At 42.1% G+C, this 26,052-nt stretch overlaps 1 protein-coding gene across 1 annotated transcript; it reads left to right on the top strand.

The window, feature by feature from the left end:
- LOC149449829 (vomeronasal type-2 receptor 26-like) lies at nucleotides 1-26,052 on the top strand. The gene is made up of 4 exons (XM_089692723.1): nucleotides 1-97; nucleotides 9,077-9,289; nucleotides 18,338-18,454; nucleotides 25,054-26,052. Exons 1-4 carry the CDS (start codon nucleotides 1-3, stop codon nucleotides 25,956-25,958), a joined length of 1,332 nt encoding a protein of 443 aa, XP_089548849.1. The 3' UTR covers nucleotides 25,959-26,052.

Raw genomic sequence — 26,052 nt, 5'->3', positions numbered from 1 at the left:
ATGGCATTGCCAGTTCTTGTTGTACAGGACTCCTTAGATCTTGAGGAGCCTTTTTCTTTTCCAGAAGTCCTCGGGGCAATTAAAGATCTCAAATCCGGTAAATGCATGGGTCCCGATGGGATTTCTTCACGATTCTATAAAACTTTTGCCCCTTTGCTGTCCTTGCTTTTAGCCCAAGCTTTTAATGTCATTGAAGACTCTCACCTGTCTTATCCAGCCTTTCAGCCAATATTTCAGTTATTCCTAAACTGGATAAGGATTCATCCCTCTACAGTAGTTATCGCCAATTTCCCTGATTAACCTAGATGTCAAGTTATTTGTGAAACTTATGGTGAATCCTTTGTCACTTTTCCTCCCTGCTTTGATTCACCAGGATCAGGTGGGTTTCGTTTTGGGTCGGGAGGCTAGGAAAAACACCACTAAAATGATTCATCTTATTTCCTATATCAAACAACATTGCCTGAAGGCCTGCCTTCTTTCGTTTGATGCTGAGAAGGTGTTTGATTGAGTAGATTGCTGTTTTTTGCGCCTCACTCTGGAGCAGATAGGTTTGGGATCAAGGTATACTGCCAGGATTATGTCCCTTTATTCTTATCCCATGGCGTTGGTTCTTGTGAATGACACTTCCTGTTCGTCCTTCTCTATCTCGAACGGCACTAGGCAGGGATACCCTCTTTCTTCTCTACTTTTTGTTTTGGTTATGGAACACCTGGCGCGGGATATACGGGCTAACGAATCTATTGTGGGTATCCGTACCCCTTCTTCTCATCACAAACTTTCTCTTTATGCAGATGACCTTCTGGTTTACATGCAACAGCCACTCATCTCACTCCCTAGTCTACTTCATGAGTTTCATAGGCTTGGTTCGTAAAGTAACTTTAAACTGAATATCTCAAAAACGGAGGCGCTGAATATTACTCTGCCCAACAACATGTTGTCGCATCTTCATTCCAATTTTTCTTTTCAATGGCGTCTGAAGGCTATTTCCTACCTCGGGGTACTGATACCTTCCAATCTTGCTGAAATCTACTCTCTTATTTGTCTGCCCCTGATTTCTCGTCTGCGTAAAGACTTGGCCTCATGGGGAGCTTCCTCTTTGCCCTGGTTTGGACACATTAAACCCTGAAGATGGACACTTTACCTAAATTGCTCTATGTTTTCCAGACTATCCCGATTTCAGTGCTCAGGAGTTTCTTCCTCTCCCTGCGTTCTATATCGATCAGGTTCCTTTGGCATCGTGGTTTTTCGAGACGGAAGTACAAGTTGCTTACTTATCTGAAGCTCTTGGGTGGAGAAGGTTTGCCTGATTTTGAGCTGTATTACAGTCGCCTTGCTGGCACATATGCTTGATTGGTTCCCCAGACCCTTTCGTAAGGCTTATTCCATGGTGGAACAAGACCTATCGCTGGTCGATTTCCAAACTTTCCCCTGGGGTTACGGCCATGACTTACAGTGCTTCCCCGGCTTCTCGCCCTTAACTGTGGAGGTCATGCGTGTATGGTATAGATGTGGCCTTAATACCCTACTGTCGTCGATCCTTCCCCACTGTCGTCTCTATTTGACAATCCTTTCTTTCCACAAGGGATGGATTCTTCTGTTCTTGGTCTCTTCTCCCGTGCCTCCTGACTGGTAGCTCATGACTTTATTCATCCTCAGACAGGCCTCATCCTCTCCTCCTGGCTTGTCCCAGGGATTGGCTGATTGCTTTGCACTTATCTTCATTTTGTAAACACTTGCACTCCTCATCTCATATCCATCTCCCGCTCTCTGAGTTTGAGCAGTTATTTTCCTTTCTGAACCTACCAGACATCTTTAGCTTCCCTCTACAGATTATTACATTCCGCGATTCACTCTGAACTTCCATCCTATACCAGGGGGTGGTCCCAGTATCTGGGTAGGGACATATCTCATGGGGAATGGCTTACGTCATTCCAGTTTACCCATAAATCTTCTATATCCTGCTACTCACAGAAATAAAATTTTAAGCTCCTCTCATGATGGTACAGTATAGGGATCCCTTGTCCATGCATAGGGTATTTCCTTCTACATCCAACCTTTGTTGGTGTTGTCGTGAGGCTGTGGGCACTCATTTCCACATTTGGTGGGATTGCAATAGAATTCGACCCTTTTGGTACAAAACCTTTGATGTTTATAATAAAATCTATGGCGAGTCCTTGACCTCTTCCCCGGAGATGGCTCTTCTATGTATATTACCGGGTTCCTTGGCGGCAAAAAAGAGATGCCTACTGTGTTTCTTCTTATCTGCGGCTCACCAAATGATACCCCTTTTTTGGAAAACAGCCACCCCTCCCTCCTTTCTTTGTGGGTCTCTACGATTAAGGATATTATTCGCATGGAAGAAATGTTGGCATTTGCCAATGACACTTATGACAAACATAAGTTATTGTAGTGGGTCTGGCTCCATTTCTCCTCCATGACCCTTCGGGAATTGTGTGTTCCTGCTGTGCCTCCCCAAAGCTTGTTCATTTGGACTAGTGGACTCGCTGTCATCTGTCTAGGTACCGGTTTCCTTGCTTCAGATATGACTTGTCATGTTCCCCCCCTGGGATTTGTCCAGGTGACCACAGGTGTGGCCCTGCCCCCTGTCCTTTCCGGGTTCCCGACTCCCCCTCTGCCTTTTCTCACTTCCTGTGCTTGTTTCTTTTCTTTCCCTTTGTTTTTCATTTTTGCTACATTTTCTACAGTGAGCTATCCAGTGACAGATATTAATGTTCCTTGTGCCTTACCTTAGGGTGCGCACCTGGGTCATATGTCATTGTAATGCTTATGTTGTTTACTAATTTTACCGTTGTGGTGTTCAGATTGTTTTTCTCTTTTTGGATTGTCTTCATGCTTAGACCAGTGCTCTGGTCCCATATGTCTGCACTCACTGTTTTCCCTTTTCTTTATATATATATATATATATATATATATATATATATATATATATATATCTTCTTATAAAAAGTAATAAAGACAAATTTGTCTTTAAAATGAGAGAGCGGGGTCAGCGCATGCTGAAGCGCACAGTGCGCAGAAGTCGACAACTGTCTGAAGTGTCAATAGCTAAGGACCTCCAAACCTTGTGTGGCCTTCAGATTAACACAACAACAGTGCATAAAGAGCTTCGTGGAATGGGCAGCTGCATCCAAGCATTACACCACCAAGTGCAATTCAAAGCGTTGGATGCAGTAGTGTAAAGCACGCCGCCAATGGATTCTAGAGCAGTGGAGTAATGAATCACGCTTTTCTGTCTGACAATCCAATGGACATGTCTGGGTTTGGTGGTTGCCAGAAGAATGGTACTTACCTGACAGCATTGTGCCAAGTGTAAAGTTTGGTGGTGGGAGGATTATGGGGTGGGGTTGTTTTGCAGGGGTCAGGCTTGGCCCCTTAGTTCCGGTGAAGGAAACTCTTAAGACAACAGCATACCAAGACATTTTGGACAATTTCATGCTCCCAACTTTGTGGAAACAGTTTGGGGATGGCCCTTTCCTGTTCCATCATGACTGCTCACCAGTGCACAAAGCAAGGTCCATAAAGACATGGATGAGTGAGTTTGGGGTGGAGGAACTTGACTGTCCTGCACAGAGTCCTGACCTCAACAACATAGAACATCTTTGGGATGAATTAGAGCAGAGACTGCGAGCCAGGCCTTCTCATCTGACATCAGTGCCTGACCTGACAAATGTGCTTCTGGAAGAATGGTCCAACCTTCCCATAGACACCCTCCTAAACCTTGTGGACGGCCTTCCCAGAAGAGTTGAATGTGTTATAGCTGCGAAGGGCGGGGCCAACTCAATATTGAACCCTACGGACTAAGACTGGGATACCATTAAAGGTCATGTGCGTGTAAAGGCCGGCCGACCAATACTTTTGGCAATATAGTATAGAATATATGTAAAGTGTTGAGAGCGTGTCTTTTGGTTTAAGCGTTGTTCGGAGAGCTTTAAAGAAGCTCAGATGGTCAAACCCAAATCTGAAAAATAAAAAATGCTCATTTTCATGGGGTTATACTGTAGGAAAGGGGTGTATACAAAATAGCATGGGAGGTGGGCACTGCCCTGGGGAACATGTACCAAGACAAAAAAAAAAATCTTTAAAATTCCATTCAGCCAGAAGCTGTAATTTATTTAAATGCTTAAAGTAAAACATTAAAACAATGTCCATTTCCTTTAAATAACATGCCTGGGGGGTGCCCTAATCCTGCCTGTTAAGGGGCGCATCTCTGTGATGATCAGAATGAGCTGCATCACTGACATTTACAAAAGTATTTTAAATTACACTTCAGTACCAGCTTTTCTTTTTAAACAGCTCTCAGGCCCCTCTTAGGGTCTGCTATGTATTTTGATGGACCTTTGGATGGGTGTTGTTTCTGTTGTTGTTTGGTGTGCTTTTTATTTATTTTTTTAACCACCTCCCTTCCGGCCGTTGTATATAAATGGCTGGACGGTGGCAGTGCAGGGATGGGTGGCTGTTTATAAATAGCCTCCCCACCCCCTGCTTGTGAGCGCTCCCTGGGAGCGCGCAGCACCGCAATCCGGTGCACGCTGTGTCCTCCGGACACAGTGGAACAACGATCATCGTACAGGACCTCTATGCGAAGTCCCGATCAGGTGATCACTGATTGGCCAATCAGTGATCACATGAAGAGTAGTAAGCAAGATGTCACTTCTGACATCATTGCTTACTACGTGTGAAATCTGTGAATGATCACTGAGGTCACATGGTACAAAGCTATTCACGACAGCCTTGTACCATGTGACAAACTGTCACCAATCACAGCTCACACAGTAGTTTTCAATGGCTGCAAGAATGCAGCCAGAGAGAAGGAGAAATGATTGCTTTTACAGCCTTTATGGGTGTAAAAAAAAATCTTCATCACCCCCACAAGTATTACAGTGTCACCATGGTGACACTGTACTGCTAGGGTGACAGTATGTAAAAAAAAAAAACATAAATAATAATATAAAAAATACAATAAAAATGGAAAAACAATCTTTAAAAATTATAACGTTTGATAATAAACTAATTTGGGTTATTTTTTTTTTACTAAAAAGATAACTGAATAAATTGTGGCCAAGATTTATGATGAAATATTATTTATTTGCAAGATTTTATAAGAAAAACACTTTTTTTCAAAATTTTTGGACTTTTTCATTTACATAGCAAAAAAAATAAAAATCCCAGTGGTAAATAAATACCACCAAAATAAAGCTTTATCTGTCTCAAAAAATGCTAAAAAAAATCATATGGGTACAGTGTTGCATGACCACGCAATTGTCATTCAAAGTGTGATAGCATTGAAAGCTGAAAATTGGCCTGGGCAGGAAGGGGATAAAAGTGTCCGATTGAAGTGGTTAAAGAAGCCAGTAATGAAATGTCATTTTTCAGCAAATAAACTGGTTCTAAAGGTTGGAGGTCTTTCACCTTTAATCATTTTATGCATGAAGGTAGAAAAATTCAGTGCACAGCTCCCTCCTCACCCCCCAGTACTTACCTGAGCCCAATCTCGATCCAGATATGTGAATGAGAGCAGCTGCTCTCCTAGCTCTCTCTCCCTCCTCATTGACTCAGTCATAGCAGGCAGAGCCATTTGCTCCTGCTGCTGTCAATCTCAGCCAGTGAGGAGGGAGCTGGGGGCGGGACCAAGCTGAACTCTGTGTGTCTTATGGACTTACATGGCTGTATCTGGAGTGATCATGCATGAGTGTCCCCAGAGCAAGTGGCTTGCTCTGGGGGCACTTGGCAGCAAGTGACCCAAGAAAAGGAGGATTGGGGCTGCTCTATGCAATTGTAGGGAGCAGTTAAGTGTAATATGTTTGTTATTTAAAAAAAAGCCATAAGAAACATACTCTGAGTCTGGTATTTTAAGAGGGCTACTAAAAATTAAAATAAAAAAATGTATGAGGGTTCCCAGGAAATCCATAACACACTCTTTGGATCTGGTATAAATTTTCTCATGCAAAAAAAAACAAAACCAAAAAAAGTGTGAAGTTGCCTTAAAAATCCGTAGCAGAGCCTTAAACAGATCATGCAGTCTGGATGGCCAGAAAAGTGGGGAACAAACATGTGCCCTCCCCCTCCTCCTCCCCTTCCTGTATCATACCAGGCCATAAGACCTGCTACAGGGCTCAACAAATGCCTACTGACACTTACTGACACCGTACTGACATACGACCCCTTCAAATATCCTGTGGCTGCTTCAAAAAGCCCTGCCTTCTGTTTTGATAGCGTTGTCAACATGTGCAAAAGATTCAGGGAGTTATTAATAATGACAGTTTTACAATTAACAAGTAATTTCCTTCAGTTTTTAGATAATGAAAGTGGAGATGTATAAGACTTGTGTCTGTCTCTGTCCTCTGCTGTGTAGCCGAGTGGCAGATTTGTTGCGTCTACTGCCTCCCCTTCTACCTGTCACTGGTTGTTAATGATGCTGTTGACTTTACAGCCGACTAGACATGTGCGTTTAGATTTGTAACAAATCTTTTCTGACAAAAATTTGATTTTTGGAGATTCCAATGTATTTGAGTCTCTGACGAGACATAATAACACGTCAATGAGTCCGAAAAATGTTACAATGATAGTAACAAATTCAATTTTCAAGTTTGTTCGATAATTCAGATTGAAGTAAAGTTAGGATTTAAATTGAATTTGTAATTGTCACAGTCAGTCAGTTCAGTTCCACAGTCTAATGCAATTCTTAGCTTTGAAAAAATTAATATATGAATAACGAATCCAGCCGAATACCTATATATATAACAATCTTTAAAAAAAACCTGCAAAATATTTTCTAATCCACCGGGACCAACGCATATATGAAATGAACGCCGAAGATATGAAATGATGCCACAGTGGATGGAGCCTGATGGGGACGCTGAGATACTAGTTCCCCCACATGTCCACTTTCTATAGCGGGCAGTTTCTGTAGCCATAAGAAGGCTGTCTGGTGTCATAAACACTCTTTATGGATTCCTTTAGGTGTGTCTGACTTACTGTAAATATAAAGTATAAGATTTCAGCAATCAACAGCAGCAACTAGCTCTCCCTGCAAACACTGCTTGATCTGTCCCTACTATGATATATGACTGTCCACCAGTATCTCAGTTTTCTCTCTAGTGTTCTGATCGTCTCTGCTAGTGGTCCCTGCTAGTGGTCCTATGGCTTCTTCCTCCTCAGTCTGCTAGTATCTGGGGAAGCAACTAGAGATGAGCGAATCGAATCAGGCGAAGTGGAATTCGTTTCGAATTTCAGGAAAAGTTTGATTCGCAGCGAATCCGAATTTTTGCCAACTTCGGATGGTCGAATCGAATTTTTCCCGATCGGCCGTTTTCATCCCTTCTACAGCCGGCAAAAATGTCCCTGCAGAGAGCTCCGCTATTTCTGACAGCTGTCTGACAGTTCTTTCACATTTCCAGCGGTTGAAACATTGTATGTATTTGTTTCCATTTAGGATACAGATGTTTTTATTAGGAAACAAATAGATACAATGTTTCAATCGCTGTAAATGTGAAAGAACTGTCAGAGAACTGTCAGAAATAGAGGAACTCTGCACATACACTTTTTGCTGTACTGGAATTATTCTTATTTTCATTCTTCTTCTTATTTTCATTCTTCTTTTCATTCTTTTCATTCTTCTTTTCATTCTTCTTCTTATTTTCATTCTTATTTTCATTCTTTTCATTCTTCTTTTCATTCTTCTTCTTATTTTCATTCTTCTTTTCATTCTTTTCATTCTTCTTTTCATTCTTCTTCTTATTTTCATTCTTCTTTTCATTCTTTTCATTCTTCTTTTCATTCTTCTTCTTATTTTCATTCTTCTTTTCATTCTTTTCATTCTTCTTCTTCTTTTCATTCTCCTTCTTCTTTTCATTCTTCTTTTCATTCTTTTCATTCTTCTTTTCATTCTTCTTCTTATTTTCATTCTTTTTTTCATTCTTTTCATTCTTCTTTTCATTCTTCTTCTTATTTTCATTTTTCTTTTCATTCTTTTCATTCTTCTTCTTATTTTCATTCTTCTTTTCATTCTTTTCATTCTTCTTTTCATTCTTTTCATTCTTCTTTTCATTCTTCTTCTTATTTTCATTCTTCTTTTCATTCTTTTCATTCTTCTTTTCATTCTTCTTCTTATTTTCATTCTTCTTTTCATTCTTTTCATTCTTCTTTTCATTCTTCTTCTTATTTTCATTCTTCTTTTCATTCTTTTCATTCTTCTTTTCATTCTTTTCATTCTTCTTTTCATTCTTCTTCTTATTTTCATTCTTCTTTTCATTCTTTTCATTCTTCTTTTCATTCTTCTTCTTATTTTCATTCTTCTTTTCATTCTTTTCATTCTTCTTTTCATTCTTTTCATTCTTCTTCTTTTCATTCTTTTCATTCTTCTTCTTCTTTTCATTCTTTTCATTCTTCTTCTTCTTTTCATTCTTTTCATTCTTCTTCTTCTTCTTCTTTTCATTCTTTTCATTCTTCTTCTTCTTCTTCTTCTCCTTCTTCTTCTTTGGCCCCGTGACTGCCCAAATGAGTGAAGTGTGCGGTGATTCTAAGATCGACGGCACTCATCTGCATGTCATACTGACTGACAGTATTATTTCTCTTCCCCAGCAGACTCCAAGGACATTTTAATTAAAGGTACAGTGTTCTGTACTAATATAAAGGCTCTCTGAAGCCTAGAAACCCTTTTTATAAGTAAAATTTTCAGCAAATAAATTCGAATCGAATTTTTTCGGAAAATTCGGCGAATCAGGCGAATCGGATTTTTGAAAAATTCGCTCATCTCTAGAAGCAACCTTAGGAAATAGTCCAAACCTCTGTGAGGGGTCCCTAGTGAATATTGCCCGTTCTTCAGACTCCACTCCTCAGGGAACCCAGACATAGTCAGAGTAGGGTCCAGGTCACTCCACTATGCTCAGTTTGTGACAACTAAGTATATTGATTATTTTCTACAAGATCAGAAGATAATCTGATGGACACTGGGGACTGGATATAAATATTGATTTCCCTTTGTCTGGTTGCTTTTCTTTACTTAACACATTTTATCTTTCTATATTCAAACTGAAGTTGTATCATCTTTTAAAAGAAATTAAATATGAATTTGGATTACTCGAGCCAAGATCATTTTTTAATGAATACGGAGAATTTGTTTATCATTACAAAATTACAAATTGGGTATTTAAGGATTATCACACTATGATTTATAATGATGTGGGAAATTTTACATCCTGGGCACCAGAAGATCAGCAATTACAAATGAATACTAAAGCCATAACATGGAAGCTTGGCAATGAGGTAAGTCTATGATATACACTCACCGGCCACTTTATTAGGTCCACCTTGCTAGTACCGAGTTGGACCTCCTTTTGCCTTCAGACCTGCCTTCATTCTTCGTAGCATAGAATCAGAATCAACAAAGTGTTGGAAACATTCCCCAGAAATTTTGTTCCATATTGACATGATAGCTAGAGATGAGCGAATCGAACCAGGCGAACCGGAATTCGATACGAATTTCAGGAAAAATTCGATTCGCGGCGAATCCGAATATTTGCCTACTTTGGGTGCGCGAATCGGATTTTTCCCGATCAGCCGGCAAAAGTGTCCCTGCAGAGAGCTACGCTATTTCTGACATTTCTCTGACAGTTCCTTCACATGTACAGCGGTTGAAACATTGTATCTATTAGTTTCCATTTAGGATACAGATGTGTCAACCGCTGTACATGTGAAGGAGCTGTCAGAGAACTGTCAGAAATAGAGGAACTCTGCACATACACTTTTTGCCGGTTTGGAATTCTTATTTTCATCCTACTTCTTCTTCTTCTTCTTCATCCTCATCCTCAGAAGAAGAAGAAGAGGATGAGGATGAAGAAGAAGAAGAAGAAGAAGAAGAAGAAGAAGTAGGATGAAAATAAGAATAATTCCAAGCCGGCAAAAAGTGTATCTGCAGAGCTCCTCTAAGTGTATCTGCAGAATAGAGGAGCTCTGCAGATACACTTTTTGCCGGCTTGGAATTATTCTTATTTTCATCCTACTTCTTCTTCTTCTTCTTCTTCCTCTTCATCCTCATCCTCATCCTCTTCTTCTGAGGATGAGGATGAAGAAGAAGAAGAAGAAGAAGTAGTAGGATGAAAATAAGAATAATTCCAAGCCGGCAAAAAGTGTATCTGCAGAGCTCCTCTATTCTGCAGATACACTTAGAGGAGCTCTGCAGATACACTTTTTGCCGGCTTGGAATTATTCTTATTTTCATCCTACTTCTTCTTCTTCTTCTTCTTCATCCTCATCCTCAGAAGAAGAAGAAGAGGATGAGGATGAGGATGAAGAAGAAGAAGAAGAAGAAGTAGGATGAAAATAAGAATAATTCCAAGCCGGCAAAATGTGTATCTGCAGAGCTCCTCTATTCTGCAGATACACTTAGAGGAGCTCTGCAGATACACTTTTTTCCGGCTTGGAATTAATCTTATTTTCATCCTACTTCTTCTTCTTCTTCTTCATCCTCATCCTCAGAAGAAGAAGAAGAGGATGAGGATGAGGATGAAGAAGAAGTAGGATGAAAATAAGAATAATTCCAAGCCGGCAAAAAGTGTATCTGCAGAGCTCCTCTAAGTGTATCTGCAGAATGTCATTTATGGAAACAAATAGATACAATGTTTCAACCGCTGTATGGAGTGAATGTCCCAGAACTGTCAGAAATAGACTATTTCTGACAGTTCTGGGACATTCCCTCCATACAGCAGTTGAAACCGCTGTATGGAGTGAATGTCACAGAACTGTCAGAAATAGGCTATTTCTGACAGTTCTGGGACATTCACTCCATACAGCGGTTGAAACATTGTATCTATTTGTTTCCATAAATGGATCCATTTATGGAAACAAATAGATACAATGTTTCAACCGCTGTATGGAGTGAATGTCCCAGAACTGTCAGAAATAGGCTATTTCTGACAGTTCTGTGACATTTCCTCCATACAGCGGTTGAAACCGCTGTATGGAGTGAATGTCACAGAACTGTCAGAAATAGACAGAAACTGTCACAGAACTGTCCTTCTTCTCATCCTTCTCCTTCTTCTCATCCTTCTTCTCATCCTTCTCCTTCTTCTCATCCTTCTCCTTCTTCTCATCCTTCTCCTTCTTCTCATCCTTCTCCTTCTTCTCATCCTTCTCCTTCTCCTTCTTCTCATCCTTCTCCTTCTTCTCATCCTTCTCCTTCTCCTTCTTCTCATCCTTCTCCTTCTCCTTCTCCTTCTCCTTCTTCTCATCCTTCTCCTTCTCCATCTTCTCATCCTTCTCCTTCTCCTTCTTCTCATCCTTCTCCTTCTCCTTCTCCTTCTCCTTCTTCTCATCCTTCTCCTTCTTCTCATCCTTCTCCTTCTCCTTCTTCGCATCCTTCTCCTCATCCTTCTCCTTCTTCTCATCCTTCTTCTCATCCTTCTCCTTCTTCTCATCCTTCTCCTTCTTCTCATCCTTCTTCTCATCCTTCTTCTCATCCTTCTCCTTCTTCTCATCCTTCTTCTCATTCTTCTTCTCATCCTTCTCCTTCTTCTCATCCTTCTCCTTCTTCTCATCCTTCTCCTTCTCCTTCTTCTCATCCTTCTCCTTCTTCTCATCCTTCTTCTCATCCTTCTCCTTCTTCTCATCCTTCTTCTCATCCTTCTCCTTCTTCTCATCCTTCTTCTCATCCTTCTTCTCATCCTTCTCCTTCTTCTCATCCTTCTCCTTCTTCTCATCCTTCTCCTTCTCCTTCTTCTCATCCTTCTCCTTCTTCTCATCCTTCTCCTTCTCCTTCTTCTCATCCTTCTCCTTCTCCTTCTTCTCATCCTTCTCCTTCTTCTCATCCTTCTTCTCATCCTTCTCCTTCTTCTCATCCTTCTTCTCATCCTTCTCCTTCTTCTCATCCTTCTCCTTCTCCATCTTCTCATCCTTCTCCTTCTCCTTCTTCTCATCCTTCTCCTTCTCCTTCTTCTCATCCTTCTCCTTCTTCTCATCCTTCTCCTTCTCCTTCTTCTCATCCTTCTCCTTCTCCTTCTTCTCATCCTTCTCCTTCTCCTTCTCCTTCCTCATCTCCAAGGGCATTTAAATTAAAGGTACAGTGTTCTGCACTAATTTAAAGGCTCTATGAAGCCTAGAAACCCTTTTTATAAGTTATCTTCGTAGCGAATAAATTCGCATCGAATCAAATTTCTTCCTGAAATTCGGCGAATCAGCCGAATCGAATTTTTGAATACTTCGCTCATCTCTAATGATAGCATCACGCAGTTGCTGCAGATTTGTCGGCTGCACATCGATGATGAGAATCTCCCGTTCCACCATATCCCAAAGATCCTCTATTGGATTGATATCTGGTGACTGTGGAGGCCATTGGAGTACAGCAAACTCATTGTCATGTTCTAGAAACCAGTATGAGATGATTTGAGCTTTGTGACATTATCCTGCTGGAAGTAGCCATCAGAAGATGGGACACTGTAATCAGAAAGGGATTGACACGGTCACCAAAAATAATCAGGGAGGCCATGGCATTTAAACAATGCTCAGTTAGGACTAAGGGGCTCAAAGTGTGCCAAGAAAATACCCCCACACCATTACACCACCAACACCAGCTTGAACCATTGATACAAGGCAGGATGGATCCATGATTTCATGTTATTTACACCAAATTCTGACCCTACCATCTGAATGTCGCAGCGTAAATCGAGGCTCATCAGACCAGGCAATGTTTTTCCAATCTCCTATTTTCCCATTTTGGTGAGCCTGTGTGAATTGTAGCCTCCGTTTCCTGTTCTTAGCTGACAGGAGTGGCACCCGTGTGGTCTTCTGCTGCTGTAGCCCATCTGCTTCAAGGTTTGATGTGTTGTGCATTCAGATATGGTATTCTGCATACCTTGGTTGTAATGAGTGGTTGTTTGAGTTACTGTTGCCTTTCTATCATCTGGAACCAGTCTGCCCATTCTCCTCTGACCACTGACATCAGCAAAGCATTTTTGTCCACACTGACTCTCACTGGATATTTTCTCTTTTTTGGACCATTCTCTGTAAACTCTATAGATGGTTGTGTGTAACAATTCCAGTATATCAGCAGTTTTTGAAATACTCAGGCCAGCCCATTTGGCACCAACAAACATGTCACATTCAAAGTCACCTAAATTCCCTTTCTTCCCCATTCTGATGCTCAGAACTTCACCAAGTCATCTTCATTATGTCTAGATGCCTAAATGCATTGAGTTGCTGTCATGTGATTGGCTAATTAGCAATTTGTGTTACCGAGCAATTGAACAAATGTACCTAATAAAGTGACCAGTGAGTGTAAACTTGGAATAACAATAAAGATGAAGAATTTGGGATTCATTAGAAAAATAGGAACTGTGTAGAGATACATTGCTATTACAGTCTTGGATTACAATATTATATGTGCTGAGATTGTATGTACAAATATTATACAGCATCCATTATCATAGCAAATTGTACACTGATGTTTAATTGATGTCTCAAGCCTACACTTAGGGAGCAGAGTCATTGTTACATCATTGCTATGGGCCTGTTTATTTGTTAAGTCATTACTTGAAGCAGAGTTCCAATGAAACTAACTCACCTGTCCCTCGATCCTTCGGTGTCCTCCATGCAACTGGTTTCACTGTCCACCCTGTGTTCCTGGCTCCGGCATCTTCAGTGTGGGCATCCGGCTGTGACAGCTTGTGGCTTTACAGAAGGGTGCCCACTACGCATGCGCAAAACCTATCACGTGTCCCAGAAGACTACATGGGGACAGTCTGGATGACTTCAGTGGAAGTGGGAATGGGTAGCTGTCAATTTCGGGTACCTCGCCCTACAAAGGTGCCAATCCTTAAAAGGTAGCAGGGGACCAGTCCTTAAAGCAGAACTTCCACTTTTGGGTGGAGCTCCGCTTCTAGAAAACAAAGTAATATGTACAGTACATTGGTTTTTAGGGACAGATATGACTTTTTATCATTTGATATTGTCTTAAAAAAATATTTTTTTATACAATCTATTGACATAAAAAAAAAACTACAAAAAAAATGTTCTACTTAGTGCTTAAAAAATAGTGTTACTGTAGATAAAAAGTATACATTTTATTTTATAATATTCCCCAATATAATGACACTAAAATTACAGTTTTGGTACCAAGTGTCCCAAAGCTATTTACAAAGTGAATAACATCTTTTGTTTACATTTTGCACAGTTTAATGCAGCACTAAAAGAACCTGAACAAAGCAAATAAAAAAGTTGAAATATTATTTGTTTTAAAAAAGATAAATAACTAAAGAAATCATTAGAAAAATAAAATCTAAGGGGATAAGGGGGTGGAGTTAATTAGGGCTGGTAATAGTTAACTAGGGCTCTGTAAGGGTCTAAATAGCAACACATTCAGTTCATCTTGCCACAACTTGTCACAACGCTCTTTCAGCGTTACCTATAATGCTACCACCTCCCCCTCACTCCCCCTCTCTGTTGGGGTCCCTCAAGGCTCTGTCCTCGGGCCCCTTCTCTTCTCCATCTACACCTCCTTCCTTGGCCAACTCATACACTCTCACGGCTTCAACTACCATCTCTATGCCGACGACACACAAATCTATCTCTCAACCCCCCACCTCACCCCCTCGGTCTCCGCCCGAATCACACACCTGCTGAGCGACATATCAGACTGGATGTCTCTCCACTTCCTTAAACTGAACCTCTCCAAGACCGAGTTTCTTGTCTTCCCCCCAGCCCGGACCCCACCCCCCATTGACTTCTCCATCACATCCAACAACACCACCATCAAACCCGCCCCGCAGGCCAGAGTACTTGGTGTCATTCTGGACTCCAACCTATCCTTCCAGCCCCAAGGCCAATCTTTAACAAACTCGTGCAGACTCCACCTCCGCAACATCGCCAAAATCTGCACGTTCCTAACCCCAGAAACCACTAAACAGCTCATCCACTCCCTCATCATATCACGACTCGACTACTGCAACTCCTTCCTCACTGGCCTGCCTCGCCACTGGCTATCCCCGCTTCAGTCGATCCTGAATACGGCTGCCAGACTCATTCACCTTTCCAACCGCTCTGTTTCCGCCACCCCCCTCTGCCAATCCCTCCACTGGCTTCCAATTGCGCAACGGATCAAATTCAAAATCCTAACACTGACGTACAAAGCCGTCCACCATACTGCCCCGAACTACATCACTGACCTAATATCAAAGTACCACCCAACACGCACACTCCGCTCCTCACAAGACCTCCTTCTCTCTAGTTCCCTGGTCTCCTCCTTCCATGCCCGCCTCCAGGACTTCTCCAGGGTGTCACCCATCCTCTGGAACTCCCTGCCCCAACCCATCAGATTATCACCTACTCTCCTCTCCTTTAGGAGCACCCAGAAAACCCATCTCTTCAGGGAAGCCTACCCCACCCCCTGCTAACTTACCGACCTCCTCCACTCTTCCTACCACTCCATCCCCCACAGCTTTCTCCTCCTGTGCCACCATCCCCTCCCTCCTAGATTGTAAGCTCGAAAGAGCAGGGCCCTCAATTCCCTCATGTTTTGCATTGTATTGGTATTGTTCTGTCAGATGTTCTGTCCCCCTTTGTAATGTACAACGCTGAGCGAACTATTGGCGCTTTATAAATACTGTATAATAATAATAATCTTCACAGAAAAAAAATAATAAATGGACATATTTTCCCAGACTTGTCCTCCAGCTGCAGCCCATACCTCTGTACTGACTTTCTGTCTGAAAGTGGGAGGACATGTCAGGGACTGTGAGAGCGCTCATCTGCACCCCCATAGCCCATGAAACTACAAGTCCGACTGCCACCAAAGATGGTATTTGTTGTTTATCCATTCACAGGAATATGTGAATGAATGCCATGGCTGTGTAGGCAGAGCCCTGCACAGCCACAATCGTTTTTGAAAAGTCACAATGGGTGCAAGAATGGGGGGAGAAGAACCCCCACCTGCCATCACAGGGAGGAGGAGATCATGGGGAGAGGAGATAGAAGCTAGAACGTGCTACAAGGTCCACCCAAATCCAGCCACTTCAATAATCAGGTACTCTCACCTCCTTCCTGCCCAGGCAAAGTTTCAGCTTTCAGCACCGTCGCACTTTGAATGGCAATTGCACAGTCATGCAACACGGTAACCAAATTAAATTGTTATCTTTTTTTTTTTAAAACCACTTTCTTTTGGTGGTATTTAATCACCATTCATGCTCCCAACATTGTGGGAGAAGTTAGGGGATGGCCTCTTCCTGTTCTAACATGACTGTACACCAGTGCACAAGGCAAGGTCCATAAAGACATGGATGAACGAGTCTGGGGTAGAGGAACTTGATTGGCCTGCACAGAGTCCTGACCTCAACCACAACACCTTTGGGATGAATTAGAGTGGAGACTGTGAGCCAGGCCTCCTCCCCCGACATCAGTGCCTGACCTCACAAATACACTTTTAGAAGAATGGTCCAACCTTCCCATAGACACCCTCCTAAACCTTGTGGACGGTCTTCCCAGAAGAGTTAAAGGTGTTATAGCTGCAAAGAGCGGGGCCAACTCAATATTGAACCCTATGGACTAAGACTGGGATGCCATTAAAGTTCATGTGTGTGTAAAGGCCGGCCAACCAATGCTTTTGGCAATATAGTGTATGTCTGAGTTCAGATCTTAATGACTTACAAATATACAACATATGAGATGCTAAAAGAATGAAACCTCAAGAATTTAAATTCTTAGTGATTGGAATCACTTTGATGCAGTTGGCTAACTTGAACATGTATTGCAATGTACATGAACCAAGAATTCCTGTTTTTTTATGCAAACGTTTGCTAGGAATAAATAAGAGTGTATGGTAATTGTGGAGAGTTCATTTTAAATTTTAGCGTGAGTGTGTGTACTTGTCAAGCAGGGCCTGATCTAGCCTGTCTGATGTGGGGTTGCAGGGGGGCAGAGGATGTGAGATCAGTAGGGTAGTATACAGGGGGTCAGCAGGGCAGAGGATAGGATCAGCAGTTTATAGGGCAGTCTATAGAAGCCATTAGTTTGTAGGACAGTGTACATGGAGTTATCAGAGGAGAGGACAGTGTGCAGCTGGACAATCTACAAGAGTCAGTATGGTAGTGTACAGGGGGTCAGCAGAGTAGACGATAAGGGGCAACAGAGCATATGACAAGGATCAGCAGGGTGGAGAAAAGGGGTTATCAGGTCACAAGGATGGAGGACAGGGGTCATCAGTGTAGAGAGAAGGGGTCATCAGTGCAGAGGGCAGGGGTCAGCAAGGCAGAGGACAGGGGTCAGCAGGGCAGAAGACAATGGTCAACAGAGAAGAGCCTCATAGCTCCTCCACACCACAGCACATAGCTAAGATTGGATTCCCTTACAGACACAGCATCCATCTGCACAGTGTGTGGCTGGCTACAGATTGAGGCTGCGTCTGTAAGGAAATCCAAGCAAATCTCAGCTATGTGCTATGAGGATCTGTTAAGTGCCCTCATATCATGTCTCACTCCCCAAAAAAATCATCCCTCCTAGAGTACGTCATATTATCCTCAAATTTCCCATCTTAGCAGAAATCCTTCCTGCCAAACCCCCCCTCCCATCACAAATCCTATCCCCCAAATCCCCCCTCCTAGCATAATACCCTGTCATTCCCCCTCCTAGCACAAACCCCCTCCAAATTACTCTTCCCAGCACAAATCCTCTCCAGCCCTATCCTCTTAACCCAAATTCCCCTACCCCCTCCTAGCACAAACTCCCACCCCCTGCATGAAAAAATCCCCCTCTTAGCCCAAATCCCTCCACTCCCAATCCCCCCTCCCAGCACATATCCAACCACACTCCTTCCTTGCACATATTCCTTCTTAATCCTCCCACCTAGCACATACCCCCCCAATCCCCACTCCTAATATGTTTCCCCCTACAAACACATATCTCCCCCAATCCCCCTCCTAGTCCTAGCATATGCCCCCATCCCTCCTCCTAGCACATATCCCCCTCATTCCTCCTAATAGCACATATCCTTCCACCCCAATCACCCCTTTTAGCAAATATCCCCCCCCCAATCACCCTCCCCAGAACAAATATTCACCAATCCCTCTACCTTTTTATTCCAAGCACAAATTACGAGCACAAGTTAACCCTCCAACCCCTCACATTATGTTCCCCACCTGTATGTCCCCCCCACCCCCACAGGAGACAGGAGAGAGGCTGTGCTGTGTCCTCCTGTCAGTGCAGCGCTCCTCCACACACAGGATCGTTTGTTCGGGCTGCACACAGTGTAATTACCATGGGATAATAGTCTCATGGGATGTGATAGACCTATACAAAATACTACTAATAATAATATCTGAATTTCAGGTCCCAGTATCTCGATGCTCAGAGCCCTGCTTACCTGGCTGCAGAAAAAAGGTTGGATCTTCTGTTCACAAATGCTGCTATGAGTGTGTCCCATGTCCAGAAGAAGAGATATCCAACATTTCCGGTAGAGTTTGTGATTTGTTTTGGTCTGGATAGAGATTACCACTATTTCCCTCCAGAGGATCCCCCCCCCCTTCCTGACCAGGCCATTTTTTGCGCTACGGCGCTGTGTTACTTTCCCTGACAATTGTGCGGTCATACAACGCTGTACATAAATTACATTTATGTCATTTTTTCCCACAAATACAGCTTTCTTTCTGAGGTATTTAATCACCTCTGTGTTTTTTATTTTTTGCGCTGCAAACAAAAAAAGACTGACAACTCTGAAAAATTATATATATTTTTGACTTTTTGCTATAAAACATATCCAGTAAACAAATTTAAAGTTAAATTTCTTCCTAAATTTAGCCCAAAATGTATTCTGCTACATGTCTTAGCTAAGAAAAAAAAAAATCTCAATACGTGTAAATTATTTGGTTTACGTGAAAGTTATAGCGTCTACAAATGGCGGTATATATACTGAGATTTTTAGTTTGTTTATACTAGTAAGAGCGGCGATCAGTGACTTATAGCGTGACTGCGGCGGGCATTCTGACACTGAGGGGGAACTGACTAACTGACACTGACATCCCAATGACACTAATAAAGTGATCAGTGCTAATAAAAAGCACTAACACTGTACTAATGACACTGGGCAGGAAGGGGTGGGGTGATCAAAATTAGCAGTGTGCTGTGTGCTGTTTAACATGATGTGCAATGTGTGTTTTACTAGGAAGACATGCTGCTGTGTATTTCTCTGATGTGCAGAGTAATACACAGCAGCATGTCCTTGCTGACAGGAGAGAGATCTGTGTTTCTTACACACAGGTCTCTCCCCTGTCAGTGATACTTTGCAATCGCCAGGTGCCAGCGGAAATCCGGTGATTGACATCCCTAGCCGCCAATGGTGGCGCGGGTAGGCTGCACATGCGTGTCCTCTGCCCGGGAATGCAAATCACGTATAATACCTGATTTTGCGCAGCCCTACCACCTTGTAGCAGTAGTTCTACTATAGGTTGGGGGGAAAGCAATTAAAGTACATCAAGGTAAAAAAAATACTCAGTACATTACTACAAGGTAAGCTCATTTTCACAGGAGTTTGTACACCGCAATAAAAATAAATGGTGTCAGCTCTGCCCAATCATCTTTTGCTACTGCTACTTTACTGAACAACCAAATCCCTCCCCATCTTTTAAATATAGAGAGCAATTGTTCTGTAATCTTAGTCAAGAACTGGGAGGGTTGAGATAACACTGGGATAGGACAGCTCTTTATTTCCTGCGGAATCAAAAGGTATTTTTTGCACTTTTCAAAAACATAATTCTTGGCGAGAAGTCATTGGGAATGGTACATGTTGGTGGACTGTGTGCATTGGATGATGTGACTGGCAATGGATTTATGTGGATAGGGATTAACGTACCTAGGTTCAGTCTGAAGCAGGATCTAAGAACTTAGCTAAAGTTCTGGTGCCGAATCTGAAATTCTTTCACAAATTCTATTAAAATAAAATTCTCAAGTAATGATGAGCCATACCCACTTGAGTTCGGTCCATTGTGCACTCTGCAAACTTTACCTAAGTTTGGATGCCAACATGTAATCCTATTGAAATCAATGAGAGCCAAAAATTAGAAGTCAGTCATGGTCATTTTCTAGACTAATAGACAAGGGATTGTCAAGTAAATGGCATGAGGGGGTGCTGCAGGGTACTGCCCCGAGAAATTTACCTAAGCAAAAAAAAGAAAGTTGAAAAATGTCTGTTTGGAGGCATGACGTGCTTTAAGAACAATATTAAATAATGCAACATTTTCATAAATACCGAGCCTGGGGTTCCCTAAACTGCCTGTGAAGCAATGCCCCTGTACTATGTATGCAAGCTACTGCAACCAGCCTGGCATTTACAAAGAAAAATGTAACACTGCCTACCTAGGAGCTGCTGAAGTTTTTGAGTCCCCCTATAGTCCTGCACAACCAGGCAACACATATTTCCTCAGTCAGACTTTTCATCCAGGAGACATTAACCAGTCCCTGAGCTTTGTTTTGAAGTTTTATTAGGAGATTTTAACTGGGATAGGGATAGGATGTATGGGATGCCCAATGGAACTGAGGTCAGCTTCCTGGAACTAAATACAAGACTTTCCAGCAAAAAAAATCCTCTTCTTGGAGAGCTAACCAGCATACCACCCCAGACCCTAGATACTCCTTATCCAGCTGTTCTGGGGGAGTCCCTGAGCAGGGGATTCAGTGCCTGTCACTTTAAAGTAAGACAGTCCAGTGTAGTTTCCCACCAGAGTGCTCCTTCCCCTATCTGGCCCAGAGGGTGAAGGTCTACTCACTCAGCCCTTCTGCTGTGCTGATGATGGGTTGGTGGCTGCTACCTGGTCTGCTAGCTGTGCTGCTCCTTCCCTGCCTAACAGGTGGTCCTCTCTAAGGGGGCCGGTGAAGTCCCAAGCTTTCCTCCTTCCAAGCTACCTGCGTGGAGGTGAGACCCAGAAATGTAACTCCACATCAATCCATATAGCTAACAGGATATCATAAAATAACACGCACTGCCTATGTAAGCCAACAAAACAACTCACATACTGTAAAAACACAGATGATAAAGGAAGCTGCTGTTATAAAGTGTTACAACACCGCCATGCATTCAGTTTAAACCCCCTCCCTCCCCCCGCTATGGGTAACAGTGCTACCTTACCCTCTATTTAGATGGAAAAAAATACTGAAATTAATCAAAATCATATCCATAGAATAGTCCACAATAAAAGATTCCACCACAAATGTGTCAGTGCTCCAACGTGTACCTTATTAGGTACATTTGCTAGAGCAAAGAAAATATCCTCAACACCATTATACCACCACCAGCAGCCTGATACAAGGCAGGATGGATCCATGCTTTCTTGATGTTTATGCCAAATTCTGACCCTACCATCTGAATGTTGCTGCAACCAGTCTGCCCATTCTCCTCTGGCCTCTGACATCAACAAGGCATTTATGTCCACACAACTGCCACTCACTGGATATTTTTTACTTTTTCAGACCACTCTCTATAAACCCTGGAGATGGTTGTGTGTAAAAATCCCAGTAGATCAGCCAATTTTGAAATACTCAGACCAGCCCATCTGGCACCAACAACCATGCCACATGCAAAGTCACTTAAATCCCCTTTCTTCCCCATTCTGATGCTCGATTTAAACTTCAGCAAGTTGTCTTCACCACATCTAGATGCCTAAATGCATTGAGTTGCTGCCATGTTATTGGCTGATTACCCGTTTGTGTTACCAAGCAATTGAACAGGTGTATCTAATAAAGAGGCCGGTGAGTGTAGAGTGCTCCAAGGATGTGTTTTCAGGTTGGGATTCATCCAGTGAGGGACCACAGGGATTTCACACCACATTCATCAGCCAACTCTGACCCCTTGCATTAACAAGTGAGTCAATAAAGTATGGTTTCCCATGGATCCCATATCATGAGGCTCAGCTCCCCCAATGGTCTTCATCCAGCTCCCCAGTGAACATGTGTCACAGTCCTTATGGTAGCTTTAGACTTTTCCTTGGCATCTCTCCTCCATTCCAAAGTACTGCTCAGACTTCATCCTGCAACAGAATCGGGCTGATTCTGATTCTGGATTTTGTTGCAAGCTGAAGTCTAAGTAGTACTTTCAGCATCCGAAAAGTTTACAGAGTGTACAATGAATCGAAATCAGGTACATTCAGCTCATCATTACTTGAGAAATCTATAACTTTAATAATAAAATGATATCACATTTCACACTTGTATAGTGAGGATAGAAATATGGAAGCAGCCCTTACTGACTTAATTTTTAAACATTCCAGATGCAGAGTTTTTAATTAATTTCTGGTTTCACTTATTTGTAAGACATTGACCTGGAAAATATTCCAACCAATGAAGATTAAAACATTATAAAGTGGACCATCACAATAAACACTTTACTCCTGCGCTAGGAAAGGACTCAGTAGACCCAATATGAATGTTCTGGAATTTTCTGGAATATGCACTGCTTCCTGCCCTAAACAGACCGGGGTGGTCCGAATACACTGGATACAAATGGAGAAACAGAAAAAGGACGCACCGACCTAGTGCATTATCGTTTAAAATAATTTATTAAAGAAACAAAAATAGGTATCATACTCACAATGGACATAATAACACAGGCATGTCAAACTCAGAGCCAAGGAAGAGGTTGTGTCCTCAAAACGCGTTAGCCAGTTGGTCATCCAGGGTTACATCATATGGACTCAGATGTTTTTTGGATCATACGTCTTGTTCAGTTTGACATGCCTGTGTTATTATGTCCATTGTGAGTATGATACCTATTTTTGTTTCTTTAATAAATTATTTTAAACGATAATGCACTAGGTCGGTGCACCCTTTTTCTGTTTCTCCATTTGTATAAAGTGGACCATACATTAGATATTTTATTTTATTTCATGTTATGTGCATGGTTGCTGGTAACGTGTAAAGGGTAACATCTATAGATATTTAACATCTCACTGAGATCATAGCACTCCCTTTGTCAACATCTTAATTGGGGATGAGCCGAATGTATCGGGGTTCGGTTTGAGAAATGTATAGCAAAAAATATTGAAATTCAGATTTGGAACCTGAACCCAATTGAAATTGTTTGGAGCCAAACCGTCATTTTCAGTATTGGCCACTTTCTAAGCTAGAAGTCAAGAGATTGCCAAAAAAGGGCATAGTGGCTGGGCACTGACCGGAGGAACATGTATCAAAGGACAAATAATTAAAAGTTGTCATTCAACAGAAAGATGCCACTTTGGAGCATCCCATAGGGCAACATAAACATAAAGCTTATACACTATATTGCCAAAAGTATTGTAACACCTGCTTTTCCATCACATGAACTTTAATGGCATCCCAGTCTTAGTCTGTAGGGTTCAATATTGAGTTGGCCCCCCCTTTACAGCTGTAACAGCTTCAACTCTTCTGGGAAGGTCGTCCACAAGGTTTAGGAGGATGTCTATGGGAAGGTTTGACCATTCTTCCAGAAGCACATTTGTAAGGTCAGACACTGATGTCGGGGGAGGAGGCCTGGCTCACAGTCTCCACTCTAATTAATCCCAAAGGTGTTTTGTCTAGTTGAGGTCAGGACTCTGTGCAGGCCAGTCAAGTTCCTCCACCCCAAACTCTCTCACCCATGTCTTTATGAACCTTTTTTTTTGTGCACTGGTGCACAGTCATGTTGGAACAGGAAGGGGCTACCCCTAAACTGTTACCACAAAGTTGGGAGCATGAAATTTTCCAAAATGTCTTGGTATGCTGATGCCTTAAGAGTTCCCTTCACATGAACTAAGGGGCCAAGCCCAACCGCTGAAAGATAACCCCACATCATAATCCCCCCTACACCAAACTTTATACTTGGCACAATGTATTCAGGCAATTATCGTTCTCCTGGCAACCAAACCAAACACGTCCATTGGATTGCCAGACTGAGAAGCATGATATGTCACTCCAGAGAACACGTGTTCACTGCTCTAGAGTGCAGTGGCGGCGTGCTTTACACTACTGCATGCGCCAATTTGCATTGCACTTGGTGTAGTAAGGCTTGGATGCAACTGCTCGGCCATGAAACCCCATTCCATGAAGCTCTCTACACACTGTCGTTGTGCTAATCTGAAGGCCACAAGAAGTTTGGAGGTCTTTAGCTATTGACTCTGCAGACAGTTGGCAACTGTGTGCTCCAGCCTGCTCTGGCCCCACTCTGTCATTTTACGTGGCCTACCACTTCGTGGCTGAGTTGCTGTTGTTCCCAGTTGTTTCCACTTTGTTATAATACCACTAACAGTTGACCGTGGAATATTTAGTAGCAAGGAAATTTCACAGATGGACTTATTGCACAGGTGGCAACCTATCACGGGACCACGCTTGAATTCACTGAGCTCCTGAGAGCGACCCATTGTTCCACAAATGTTTTTAGAAGCAGTCTGAATTCCTAGGTGCTTGATTTTATTTACCTGCTGCCATGGAGGTGATTGGAACACCTGAATTCAATGATTTGCAGGGGTGTCCCTATACTTATGGCAATATATTGTATGTCTTTGTTGTTTAACTGAAATAAAAATTATCCACAAAAAAAAGCCCAAGGTCAAAGTAGCTGCCATCACACATCACAGACAGTGCAGTAGTACCCATGTCTACAACAATGAAGTCATACCATACTTATCAGAAATTGAATAGTGCAGAACTCCATGGTGGGTCCAGTTGGGTGGTGGAGTAGCAGGTGTAGGAGAAAGAGACCAATGTGCCAACATTTCCTCTACATTCTTCTTTTTTCTTTTTTTACAAACTTTGCAATTTCTTAAAAGCATCAATCATGTTTTCATATTTAATACTGGCCATAGCCAGTCTCTACATACAAGGATGTCCAGCAAAACTATTTTTATGTTACATGGTAGCTATAGAACCAGAAAAAAAATAAAACAAAAGATCAATCTACAATACAACTTACACTGACATTTAAATACTATTCACTCTCCCACAATGAACTGGAAATCAAATTGCTAGCTGTGAGGCAACACAGTACATATGTTTTTTTTCTTAGAAACTTTGACACAGATGCTCATTGTGTTTGTATTTATCTTCCTGCAGACAGTGAAAACTGCATGAAATGTCCTGATGATGAATGGCCAAATGAGAAGAAGGATCTGTGTGTTCCAAAATCGGTGGAATTTCTCTCCTACACCGAGGATACAATTGTTGCAGTGTTCTCAGCTGTCTCCATCTTCTGTTGTCTTCTGACTGGTTTAATATTGGGGATATTTCTACATTACCAGGACACCCCCATTGTTAAAGCTAATAACCGGAACCTGAGCTATCTTCTCCTGGTCTCCATCATGCTGAGCTTCCTCTGTGTTTTCTTGTTCCTCGGCCGTCCAGTAGATGTAACCTGCATGCTGCGTGTAACCTCTTTTGGTGTCATCTTCTCAGTTGCCGTCTCTTCTCTACTTGCCAAAAGTATCATGGTGTGTATTGCTTTTAAAGCCACCAAACCTGGAAGTCCCTGGAGGAAATGGATGGGAGCCAAACTACCCAATCTTATAATCTGTGTGTTCTCACTTGTTCAAGTCCTAATCTGTGTCACTTGGTTGTCTATTTCTCCTCCCTTCCAGGATCAGGACACTCACTCTTATCATGGAAAGATCATCATTCAGTGTAATGAGGGTTCAGTTATCGGCTTCTACTCTGTCCTGGGATATATGGGGCTTCTGGCAGCTGTGAGCTTCATTATAGCTTTTTTAGCCAGGACATTACCGGACAGTTTTAATGAAGCCAAGTACATCACCTTCAGCATGCTGGTGTTCTGCAGTGTCTGGATTGCCATGATCCCGGCCTATCTGAGCACTAAAGGGAAAGACATGGTGGCTGTGGAGATTTTTGCTATAATGGCATCAAGCATTGGACTTCTTGGTTGTATATTTTTCCAAAAATGTTACATAATTCTGTTCAGACCTGACCTGAATACAAAAACAGGTTTGCTTGAAAACAGAGGATAATATATATTTTTAGTGTTTTATATAATATAAAGAGAGAGATAGAAAATTACTGTGTTAACATTACAATTTCATTTTCACTAGTTTTGCATTTGGC

This window comes from Staurois parvus, unplaced genomic scaffold, assembly GCF_062004578.1.
Source record: "Staurois parvus isolate SC_StPar_1 unplaced genomic scaffold, SC_StPar_1.0 ptg000602l, whole genome shotgun sequence".
NCBI classification, from domain to species: domain Eukaryota; kingdom Metazoa; phylum Chordata; class Amphibia; order Anura; family Ranidae; genus Staurois; species Staurois parvus.
The sequence above is the reverse complement of the archived record's forward strand: the minus strand, read 5'-3'. Positions and strand labels throughout refer to the sequence as shown.